General features: G+C 47.0%; 1 protein-coding gene across 2 annotated transcripts in view; it reads left to right on the top strand.

The window, feature by feature from the left end:
• The window catches only part of MKS1 (MKS transition zone complex subunit 1), a 60,219-nt gene that overhangs the window by 43,219 nt on the left and 4,253 nt on the right, over window positions 1–12,747 (top strand). For both annotated transcript variants that reach the window (XM_088454006.1, XM_088453997.1), the window contains exons 14-17: window positions 183–287; window positions 7,305–7,438; window positions 9,090–9,172; window positions 11,359–11,456. In XM_088454006.1, the coding sequence (XP_088310132.1) occupies window positions 183–287; window positions 7,305–7,438; window positions 9,090–9,172; window positions 11,359–11,456 (420 nt within the window). The remainder of the gene's footprint in view (window positions 1–182; window positions 288–7,304; window positions 7,439–9,089; window positions 9,173–11,358; window positions 11,457–12,747) is intronic.

Below are 12,747 nucleotides of genomic sequence, written 5' to 3'. Positions count from 1 at the left end.
CAGTCAACTAGTTAGATGGTTGGACAGAAAATCTTTACGTGTGTACCCAGCTTAATGAATACACCTGTGCACCTGCTGGGTGACCTGGAAAATGTTACCTGTGTGGGGTCTTGAGGACCGAGTTTGAGAACCACTGTTCTAGTCCATCCAGATATTTCATAACATTTAATTGATAATTCCAGATATTGCACAATGGCCAGTTCTATACTTTGAGGTCCTTTCTCTGGATTTTTGGCAGAGGTATCGAGTTGAAGGCTATGGATATGTTGTGCTACCTCAGACCCCAGGTAAGAAGCTGTATCACACACATGCAGAGTACTCTGTGTCTGCAATATCAATACTGCTATGAATAGGTTCTAGTAATTCTTACTTACTTAATTATGACTTATACGGCATACGTACTTCATACCATACAACAAACTCTGTGCTGTAACGGAATCTGTATGATATACCGCCTGCCGCATGGCCGACAAAAGCAGAGTTCCCGGCAGCGGAAGCCCGACAGTGCTGGAAATCTAGATCGTCGCTAAGGTAAGTATAAACTAACCTGACCTAACCCCCTAACCCTCCATAGGGGTGCATAACCCTAATCCCCCCCCTTCCCTGCTGCCTAAACCTAAGTCCCCCGGGGGGTGCCTAACCCTGCCTCCCCTAGCCCATCCCTCCCGGGGGGGGTACCAGACCCTCCCCACCTGCGCCTGTCCGCTCGCGGCGCCCGGCGACGGGGAAATGACAGGCGTCTAGATATAGACGCCCGGCATTTCACCCTCGCCGGGATATGACAGTCGGGAAGCCGGCTGTCGGTATTAAGGCAGCCGGTTTCCCAATTGTATACCGCTGTAACCTGTAGCAACCACTGAGATTTAAGCTTTCTGGAGACCGACTACACTAGATGGCCGAAAGTTAACATCTAGTTTGTCACTTTTCTCACATTTCCCAAAAAATTGGTTCTGGTCATCACAGTTCTGGTTTTTCAGCTTATTTCCCCTCCTGATATGCTGCTCATTCTTCCAAGAAGAGCGTACAGTACCTGAGCCATCTCTTGCACCAGTGCATGGGTCCCTAGTGATCTGATGGGCTCCACAGAATGGCATCAATTACATGTATCTTCCACACTGGTAATAGCTGGTGTCACAATTATTTAAGAAAGTGCAATTAAGCGCCATCATTTCTACTTCAGGGTCCATAGGCTCCACAGGAAGACCTTAGGGTATAGGTGATGATGGAGTCATCCAGGCACCACGCTGTAAAATTTTTCTCCCAAGATGCACTGGGTCTCCCCCTATACCCCGCCCCCAGGCCAGAGGCACCTCAGTTTCGTTAGGTGCCCGGCCGGAGTCGGGTCACTGAAAACGCGGTGGGGCTGTTCACAGCCCCTGCAGATTTTTTTTGTTTTAAAAGTTTCTTCATTCTTCTGAGCGGACAGTCCAGAGGACGTCCGCGCTACCGCTCTGTCACCCCGCCACGCGGAGACGCCGGTACTGATCCGGGGTCTGAGCTAGCAGGGACCCCGCGAGTCACCTGGACTGCGGCCGGACGTCACGAAGAGCAGGTAAGCGGCAGGTCACTGTGTGTGGTGACCCGCTGGGAGCAGTCCTATTCCTCCGGGTGTTGGGGACCATCCGGGGATGACTGCATGTGGAACCAGGCATTAATTTCCTTGCGCTGCCACTTGGATCACCAGGGACACAGGCCTCCAGCGTCCCGGGGGTTATTTTCCGGCCAGGGGAGGCAGCCTTCCCTGTTTAACAGCCGGCTCCTCCCCTCCCCTTAGCGCGCCTTTCCACTGCCGTCTGGCTGGGGCAGCTCTACTCCTCCGGATACGCCCCCTCTGAGGTCTCTGGTGGCCATTTTCTCCAAGGCGGAGCCGCAGATCTTGCAGGCAGTGCGGAGTCCGGGTCCCCCTATATACCTCTCCTCCATTCTGGTCAGCGTATGCAGCACTATAGCCTAATAGACACTGATCTCTGTATAGTTGAATTGTAGTGCCATTTGTGCAGGTATTTTTTTGCATTGTATGTGACTTTATGCTAGCGCTGTCTGTCTGTATTATTTTTCTTTCTGCCAGCCATATTACTTTACCTGTGCTTTTTCTCACTGAGCCCTTACAGTACAAGTGTTGTCAGGGTGTGTATTAAACCTCACAGTTCATACAGTGTGCACGCTATCCTCTGCATTATGTCTGATGGTGAGGATGATGTCTTAAACTCTGCTCCTGACCTGCTGTCATGCAAGAAATGTGCTGCAGGGTTGGGTGTGGGAGACATTGTACGTGAGGGTTTATGTGGGAGATGTTATGCTCCTCCAGGCCCCTCTACTGTCTCAACCACCTCACAGGAGCCCCCTTGGGCGTGCTTTGCTCAAGCATTAACGCCCATTGCGGGACGTTTGGCAATGCCCCCGGTGTTTTCCACGCTCGGGTTCCCACAGCAGGCTGCTGTGCTCGCTCAGAACCTGTTTCAGTCGGCTGCACACATACAGGTTGTTTCTGATCCTCCATGGGTAAATACGTTTTCTACTATGGTACAGCACCTGACCGATATGCTGCAGGGGGATGCACCCCAAATTAGACCGGCTAAAAGACCATTGCCGTCATCTCAGTCTACACAATGTGATCACGATGACATGACGTCTGCCGGGGAGATTCCATATGAATCTGACTCCGAGCCCTCTACACGAGAGGTGGAGCCTAAGTAAAAAATTTATATTCCGGGTCTGATATGGTACGTTCGGCTTTGGTCATAGAGGAGGACGAACCTCCAGCTCCCAAGTCCAAATATGCCCTATTCAAGGACATAAAGGTTGCCGCTGCCATAATTCCTTTATCTGATCAGCTGGTAGACCACCTGGAAGTGGCATGGAAATCGCCTGAGAAAGAGTTACCAGTCCCAAAAACGCCTGGCTTATGCATATCCTTTTGCTGAAGACTATTTTACCAAATGGGAAACTTCTCCAGTGGTGGATTCTCATGTGATGCACTTGGTTAAAAGTGCGACTCTACCTATGCCATCCATGTCATCCTTAAAGGATACTACGGATAGGAAGGTGGAAGTTTGTTTGGAATCCATATATTCTCTTTCAGGGGCAGGTTCCAGGCTGACCATCGCTATCTGCTGGGTAGCCAGAGCTATGGAGTTCTGGGCGAACTCTCTTGAAGGGTCCCTTTCTTTGGATGTTACCAGTGAGCAAGTGAATCTAGTGGGCAACCTCCAAGATTCAGCTACATATATTAACAAGGCTGCTTTGGATGTCAGCCTCTTGACTTCCAGAATTTCGTCTGCGCCGATTTTCAGCTCGCCGCTCCCTGTGGCTGCGCTCTTGGAGAGCGGATGTGGACTCTAAGAAATATTTAGAGTGTTTGCCTTATAATGGTAAAGTTTTGTTTGGCCCTGACTTGGATAAGATTGTGTATACGTTGGCAGCAGCTAAGTCTGCCTTCTGCTCCTGCTCCCCCTGGGTCCCGGACCTCGTCCTTTCGGACCTATCGGCCCCAAGGTAAGCCTAAAGGTCAGTCCTTTCCTAGGCCGTCAGCCCCCAAGAAGACTGCCAAGCCCAAGAAGCAAGCTTGGAGTACGAGACGTCCGATGCAAGCCTGACGACAAGCCCTCAGCCTGACGGGACGGGCCTCCCCTTGGGGGATCCCAGGGTGGAAGGCTGACTTCTTCAGTTCACCCAGTACTGGTGTCGGACCACCACAGACACCTGGGTAAGAGAAGTGGTCTATCACCAGCACGCCCTCTCCTTCCGTAGTAGACCTCCCCATCAGTTTTTCTGCACAGGCCTTCAGTCGGACAAAGACGAGGCCTTACAAATCCAGAAGGCCGTACAATCCTTGCTTCAAGCAGGAGTCATAGTACCTGTCCCTTTGCCCCATAGGGGAACGGGTTATTATTCCAATCTCTTTCTAGTTCAGAAACCGAACGGATCCCATCGGCCTATCCTCAATCTCAAGTCCCTGAACAAATTTCTCAGGGTACCTCTGTTCAGGATGGAAACCCTACACTCAATTATACTGGCTATGGAACCTGGGGATTTTATGGTGTCACTGGATATTTAGGATGCATTCCTGCATATTCCAATTACTTCGGCTCACCAGCGTTTTCTCAGGTTTGCTGTTCTGCAACAACATTTCCAGTTTCGGGCTCTACCGTTTGGCCTCTCTACTGCACTTCGGGTGTTTACAAAAATTATGGTGGTAATGGCAGCCCATCTGCGGCTGCAAGGGGTCCGCCTGTTACCCTACCTGGACGACCTTTTACTGTTGGCAGGGTCTCCAGAGGTACTTCACCACCATCTACAGCTGACAATATCTGTGCTTCAGGCACACAGGTGGTTGATCAATTGGAAGAAGTCCTCCCTGACTCCATCTCAAAGGTCTGTTGGATTCACAACAGCAGCGGATCTTGCTGACTGCGGAAAAGATCTCCACTTTGCAGACGCGAGTACGCAGATGCCTCCACAGTCGCCGAGTGTCCATCCACTCAGCAATGCAGTTACTGGGATCCATGGTATCGACTTTCGACATGGTTTAATATGCAAAGTTTAATTCCCGGCCTCTGCAGAAATTGATCCTCTCCAGGTGGGACGGATTACCCCATTGGATAAAGGCAAAAACGATGTTATTATCTCCGGAGGTGCGTCTGTCTCTTGCTTGGTGGCTGCCGATGGGTCACCTCACCAAGGGGCCCCCTTTTGGATTCCGGAATGGGTCTTCCTGACAGCTGACTCCCGTCTCTGGGGTTGGGGTGCAGTGACTGGTCCACACTCATTTCAGGTACAGTGGACAGCAGGGGAGGCTGCCCTGCCAATTAACATATTGGAACTTCGAGGCGGTCTTCAGGGCCCTGCAGCAGGCCAGACTTATAATTCACGGAAAGCCCGTGCAAGTTCACTCAGACAACGCCATAACTGTGGCTTACATTAACCATTGAGGAGGAACTCGAAGTCAGGCGGCAATGACAGAGGTCTCACGCATTCTGACATGGGTGGAAGGCCATCTCTCAGCCATATCGACAGCGTTCATACCGGGAGTTCTCAATTGGGAAGCGGACTTCCTCAGCTGTCACGATGTGTATCCAGGGGAATGGTCTCTTCACCAAGAGGTGTTTCAGCTCCTAGTGGACAAGTGGGGCCTTCCGGACGTGGACCTCATGGCCTCCTGACACAAACTGCCAGTGTACGGCTCCAGAACAAGAGACACCAAGGCGCTCCTGGTAGACGCTCTGTCAGTCAAGCAGACCTTCTGGTTTGTGTACCTGTTTCCTCCATCTCCCTTCTTCTTTGAGTAATTCGGAAGTTCAAACAAGAAGGAGTCACTGTCCTGTCGGTGGCTCCAGCGTGGCCCAGACGTCACTGATACTCAGATCTTCAGAGTCTCTCCATCGACACTCCGTAGCTGTTGCCTCAATGTCCAGACCTGTTGTCTCAGGGTCCTTGCCTTTACCCAGACCTGGGTCGTCTGTCTTTGATGGCGTGGCTTTTGAGACATCCCTCCTAAGGTCCGAGAGTTTTTCCGGCTCTGTGGTTAATACCATGCTCAGAGCACATAAACCAGCCTCTGCAAGGATTTACCATAGGGTGTGGCATACCTACTTTCAATGGTGTCGTCCCAAAGGTTACAATCCCCAGGTGTTTTGGATATCCAGAGTTTTGGCTTTCCTGCAGGTGGGTTTGCCTCACTGAAGGTGCATGTCTCTGCTCTGTCAGTGTGGTTCCAGCGAAGGATTGCTCCTCTTCCTGATATCCGCACTTTCCTACAGGGTGCCCTTCGCATTCAGCCTCCCTTTGTCCCTCCTGTGGCGACTTGGGATTTGGCTGTTTTTAGGGCCCTCCATTTGAACCCCTGGACTCGGTGGATCGCAAATGGCTTACCGCCATAGACTCTTGCTATTGCTTTCACCAGAAGAGTGTCAGACTTGGGGGCTCTCTCTTGTCGTTCCCCATTTCTAGTTTTTCACCAGGACAGGGCGGTGCTTCGGATTCGCCCTGGGTTCCTTCCTAAAGTGGTTTCTAGTTTCCATATTATGTTACCAATTATTGTACCGGCCTTTAATTCTCCAGACCTCTTGGCAGGTGAGGCCCCATTGGATGTGGTACGTGCACTCAGGATTTACGTGGACCGTACCAGTTCACTTCGGTAGTCAGACTGCTTGTTTGTACTCTATGGATTCCTCAAGAAGGGATGGCCAGCCAATAAGCAAACTTATTTGCATGCTGATCTCTGAGGCTTACGCTTCTGAGGGCCTTCCAGTTCCGCCCTCTGTTACTGCTCATTCTACTCTCTGTGGGTCCTTCGTGGGCAGCTCGCCGTGGCACCTCGGCTGCTCAGCTTTGTAAGGTGGCCACATGGTCTTCTGTCCAGACCTTTCTGAGGTATTATGCATTTGATACCCTTGCCTTCAGGATGCTTCCTTTGGGTGCAGGATTCTCCTCTCAGCACAGGAGCGTCCCCACCCTTAAAGGGACTGCTTTGGTACATTCCCAAGGTCTCCCTGTGTAGCCTATGGACCCTGAAGTAGAAAATGAGAGATATGGTAAGAACTTACCTTTTTGTTATCTCTCTTTCTACAAAGTCCATAGGGTCCATAGGGCACCCACCCTGATGCACCTGTGCTTCAGATGGGCTTCGCTCTGGTCACCAGTATTCTGTCTCTTTCTGTGTGAGAATGTGAGTCTTGGGTGTTCCAGACTTTCTTCGCTCTCTTTTATCCTTCTCCGGCCTTGGCTTGCTACGAAACTGAAGTGCCTCTGGCCTGGGGGCGGAGTATTGGGGGAAATTTAACTACGTGGTGCCTGGATGACTCCATCATCACCTAACCTATACCCCAAGGTCTCACTGTGGACCCTATGGACTTCGTAGAACGAGAGATAACAAAGGTAAGTTCTTACCATAGCTCTAATTTTTCAGTCAGTACAGCACAGTTTTCAAATTACAGCCTCAAAATAATTGATACCTTTCACTGTGTTGGCCTGGTTGATTTAGGTATGTAATATGATAGTGTGATTAGTGATAACTGTTGCTTGCAAACATTATGCTTCCAGGCTAATGTATAAGGTAGATCAGTGGTTCTCAAACTCTGTCCTCAGGACCCCACACAGTTCACGTCTACCAGGTCACCCAGCAGGTGCACAGGTGTATTAATTACTCCCTGACACATTTTAAAAGATCCACAGGTGGAGCTAATTATTTCACTGATTCTGTGAGGAGACCTGGAAAACATGCACTGTTTGGGGTCCTGAGGACTGAGTTTGAGAACCTGTGAGGTAGATAATCACTGTAACACAGTCTCTCATTTCCTGCCCAGGAATGCACATCCTCACCACACAAACATGGCGGCCCGTGGAACTGGGGACCGTGTCGGAGCTCAGACGGTTTTTTATAGGAGGTTCCCCAGAACTGGAGGACCTAACTTATGTCAAAATTCCCAGTACCTTCCAGGTGAAATCAATTGTCTGTGTTTGTGCCCAGGTTTTAGTGTTCCCCTCCTCAATGAAGGGGGGAAAGAATGAATCAAAAATCCTGCTTTTATTTTTTAGCTGCTTTTTTTTTTTTTTTATCCGAAGAGTAGAGAAATGTATTTAATAATTGAAATGTGTTGTACAACTTGTAAGTTTGAATAATCTCCTCTCCATTTTTCACATTAGGATTTATTATGTGGTTTCAGCTCAAATGTGAAAAAAAACTGTAGGGGTACACCTTGGTAATTAGGTCATTGTTACTGGTATTTAGTAGATAATCATGGCTATAGGATGGATTCAATGTTAATAGACCTGTTTACTTTGTACCAATCACCTGTACATCATGCAGGCAGCCACGTTGTGCTCTAAACCATTATTCAGGCTCTCAATCCACTAGAAACTCTGACATCTCTAGGCAAGCCTGGGCTGAGCCAATACTTCTGCTAGTCTAACATACTAATTCATCAGTTTATAGAGTACATTCTTATGACAGTGACAGTGAGGCAACACCTGGTTTGCTGGTACATAAGTGAGACACAAATGCAGGACCGGTGCTAGGGTTTTCGGCACCCTCCCTTTAATTTTTTATAAAGGGACAGCGTGCACTGCAAGAACAGGGCTTGGTATCATAAGGAAGGGACATGGCCACACAATAGTGCCCCCAATTCAAGTTACGCCACACAGTAGCGCAGTCTTATTCACATTACACTGCACCTAGTACCCCTGATTCACATTACACAGCACATAGTGCACCTGATTCACATTACACCACATAGTAATGTCCCTTATTCACGTTACGTGACACAATAGTGCCCCTTATACACATAATGCCACACAGTATTAGTGCCCCTTATACACATAATGCCACACAGTAGTAGGGCCTCTTATACACATAATGCCACAGCGGTAGTGCCCCTTATACACATAATGTCCACATTAGTGCCCCTTATACACATAACTCCACACAGTAGTGCCCCTTATGCACAATGCCTACAGTAGTAGTGCCCCTTACAAATCTAATGCTCACAGTATTAGGTCCCCTCATGATGCCCACAGTAGTAGTGCCCCTTCAGGGCTGGATTAAGAGGGGGGGGTGACGGGGGCGGTTGCCCTGGACCCCCACACACAGAGGGACCCCCACACAAGGTTGGTGTGACCCTGTCGAGAACAAGTGTCCAGCGACACCTGTTCGCGGGTTGAGGCTCAGCAACCGCGGCTGTTCTACTGCATGTAACAGCACAGTCAGTGCTGCTACATGCAGTGCAGAGTGGTTCCGGAATCCCCTCATCAGTGTCATGTGACACATGTCCGTGACGCTGGGGGGTAGACTCCTTGTGCACATGAATGGGAAGATTTCAAAGTACCTAGAAACCGCCACTGACACACAGATTCCCTCTGGCCGCACTGGGGGCGAGCCAATATGGCAAGCCCCGTGAATCGAGATTGGCCGGCATTTTTTGCAACCTACACCTGCAGCAGCTGCTGCATCAAGTGTAAGTAAATGCCTCCTGCCTCAATGATGTAACTAGAATACATTCTAGTAAATGTATTTGCTGCATTCTACAGAATATTGGTTCAACCCACTAAATAGCTACTACCTACTATACTAACGTGTCTTGTCTTTCTCAAAGGGTGAGCATCTGAGTCGCTTTGGTTTCAGGACCGAGACAACCGGCAGTGTGACATTTCGCTTCCACTCTATACACCAGTCACGGTATGAGCAGCTGTGTCTGGATAACAATATTTCTCTTACAACCAACTGGGGGGCTGGGACACTGCCATATTTGGGTATAGAGGCTCAGGTGGGAGTACGGCACTTAGGGGGGCTTAGGTGCTGATTGGTTGGTACATTCTCTCTCTCCACTTTATCTCTCCAAGCTTTGATAAATTAATATACTAGTGATAGTCATGTTATCACTCGTTACGAATCTTAAATGGTGCTTTAACCAATCAGTACCTAACTGTCATTATTCAAACACATGACAGTTAGGAGCTGATTGGTTGGGGTACCATTTAAGATTAGTAACAATTGGTCATATTAATATTAATATTTGTTATTAAATATGCCCATTAGTTTGGATCTGTACAAATATTCTTTCCCCTCAGGGAGTTGCAGTTTTTACAAAATGGATGGCTCAGAAGAGACTGTATGTGATCCTAGTGTTGGTACATAGTAAAGTGTCAACTACTAATAGATTGTACTACACAGTACACAGGCTAGTGTGGTGCTCCCTGAAGTAAAATGAATTAAAACACACAAAGAAAAGTGGACGGTACGTCCATGTTTGGGCGCATTTGACAGCATAGCATAAAGTATATTACAATAAATTGTATTAATTATTTTAAATAATTTGACTTAACACTGAAACAGAGTAAACAAGACTTCAAAATGTAAGTCTTAATGTATATCAATTAGTAATCAACTCTAATGCATAAATAATCACCCTCTCAAAGATCAAAGCATGGATATTTACATTATTAATGTATCAATTATCACATAATGCACACAACAGAATACATGTCGCAGAGAGGTGATATATGATGATTTGCACACACTTGAGTAAGTTACTCAAAATACAGACATGTATCTGACACACTTTTATCCCAATAAATTATATTGTACCCTATGTAACATTATAATTATACAGGTATAGGGTGTTGGAAGAGGTATAGATCGCTTACAGGACGCTGCCTCTGCTGTTTCCCATTATACCGGTGGAGTGAACAGGAAATGAGGGCAGGCACAGGGACTCATTGAAATATAATGAGAGATGGCAGGGCTGCATCTGCTCTCAGGGCACCTCTGTGGATGTGTGCCTTATTGCACATGCATAGCAGGGCAGCATAACGCGTAAACCTCTGATGAGACTGCTGCAGAGGGAAAGGACCTGCTGTGACTGGAGAGGAGGTGTGTGGGGTTTTAGCTCGCAGCAGTGCCTATGGCTCTGGTTAGGGGGAGGGCTTGTTAGTAAAGCATTTTCGCTAGGTGGTAATTCACCTTTAAGAGACCTGCACCTAAACTAACTTTTTGCCTGAAAGTCTACCGTTCGCATTCTGAAAGCCCTCCATGCACTTATAGACTTTATAACGGGTTGGGTATGAGATCCTGGCAGTCGGGATGCCACTGGTCAGATTCCCGACACCTATAAGGACAGAAGGTATGTCTAACCCTTACCCCTCCCTCCTCGGTGCCAAAACCTAGCCTCCCCCTTGGTGCCTAAACCTAAACTCCCCCTCCCCACACCTAAACCTAACCCTCCCCCTAACGCTTGATTTTTACCTTCGGGATGCCGGCGGTCGGGACTCTGGTGCTGTAATCCCAATGGTGGTGTGATTTCTGCGCCAGTATTTCACCCGTCGGCATCCCGCACGCTGGGATGCTGACTACATCCCATATATAACAACTTAGGGTGTGTGAATTATGACATGGGACTCAAATGTTAGGAGAAAAAAGTGTATTTCTAAAGTGCTCATGTGCACAGTATTTAAAACTGATGACCTTTCAACTTTGCACTTGTACTATATATGACATCATGGGTCAGGGTTGTAAATGACTGAAACATTCCCTGTAAAATGCTGCGTAATATCTTTGTGCTAGGGCTCCAAAAGGTTGCTGCTATTATTAATAATGCATCCACTACTGTAAAAGACAATACTATAATATATACCAAGGAGTTTAATACATGGCACATAAATATGCAGTGACTTCTCATATCCGTAATAATTTACAGTGGAGAGCAAAACCTTTACATATACCCTTACTTTATGGACAGGTTTTTTCTTATTGAATAGGAAATCATGACTGAGTACTAAAATGCATAGGTACTGTTTTCCTTGGCACATACTGTCCATCTATGAGCTTTGTCATAACGCTATTATAATGCATGTGTTGCTCTGCAGATCATTCCTTGACAGTAGCTCTCTGAGGAAAAGAAAACAGAGCATGCTGGATCGTCTGGGAGGCTCCAGCCAGCAAAGCTCCATTCTCAATGTCCGTGGTATGTATTTCTTCCCATAGAGTTGTGTGTGCTGCATATTCCCACCTAGTGGTCATCTTGTTTTGTTACAGTTTCTACAATCATACTATACTCAGCTTGACTCTTATGTTGACAGAAAAATGCAGGTGCCATAGTAATGTTATTTGAGGATATTTAACAGTGTTGGCATTATAACTATAAACAAGATGCTCTATCGTCGTCGGGACGGAGTTTAGGCGATGAAGCAAGGGGGTGTGGCCAGAGAAACTAGAGGGTGGGGCAGGTTTACAGACTGAGCTGACTAGGAATATGCTGGGTCCCTTTACTTGTGTGTGTGTGTATGTATGTGTAATATATATATATATATATATATATATATACACACACAGTGTATATATGGTTCCTTTACGTGTGTGTATATATATATATATATATATATCTATGTATATTGTATATCCGTTTCTCTGGTCAATTTCTTATTGCCTGGAGAATACAGACTGGAAGTCTGCTGAGAGACACTGGTTTATTTTATCTAAATGCTGTTTCCAGTTGGACTGGTATACTGGACTGGTATGCTATTGATTGGCTGCTGTATGAAAAGTGCCACCATTTACCCCCAGGAGACGGCACCCCTAACCTGATCTTGCGACAATATGTGTATGCACATGGGGGCACCAAAAGTAGGCATCCACTTCTCATTTATGACAATCACATGTATGTGTAGGTATATGAAGTTGTAGGAAAGAGTCAGAGAATAGCTACAGCACCAGTTGTTTGTTTGGAAGGGAGAGGTGCAGGAAATGAGTCATTTCAAGCTTGTAGGGTTGCATTATGTGTCTGCAAAAGGAAGAATGGAAATAAAGGTGAGGCACTGAAAAAGATGTATAGGCAAAGGTTCTGGGAGCATTGAAATATTTTTGGAAGTGCTGGACTTGGGAAATAAGAGAAGTTTGTATATTCAACATCACAATTAGGTGGTGACCACCATTTGCGCTATTTAGTTGTCTCTATACACAACACATGGTATTTATGGTTCTCGTATTGCTCTCGCGTTCCCCTCATTTTTGTTTGTAGTGTGTGCGTGTTTTTGTTTTTTTGCTGTGGCTAAATATAAGACTTAAGCCAGAATTTTAAGAAACAGTTTTCAAGGGGCACCATTTTTTTTTTTTTCTAAATTTGCCTTTGGAGCCATCAACCATGGTTACACCACTGAAAAGGAGATGTATATTATGGGATATTTTATAGTGGATAGTGTTTATCATCCAAATTATAAAGCGCTGAGATTTCTTGGCTCATTTTAAAAGTGTGTGAT

Source organism: Taudactylus pleione, unplaced genomic scaffold (genome assembly GCF_031769625.1).
Source record: "Taudactylus pleione unplaced genomic scaffold, aTauple2 ptg000040l, whole genome shotgun sequence".
Taxonomy (NCBI): domain Eukaryota; kingdom Metazoa; phylum Chordata; class Amphibia; order Anura; family Myobatrachidae; genus Taudactylus; species Taudactylus pleione.
Note: the sequence above shows the minus strand (reverse complement) of the source record. Positions and strands in the feature narration are given on the sequence as shown.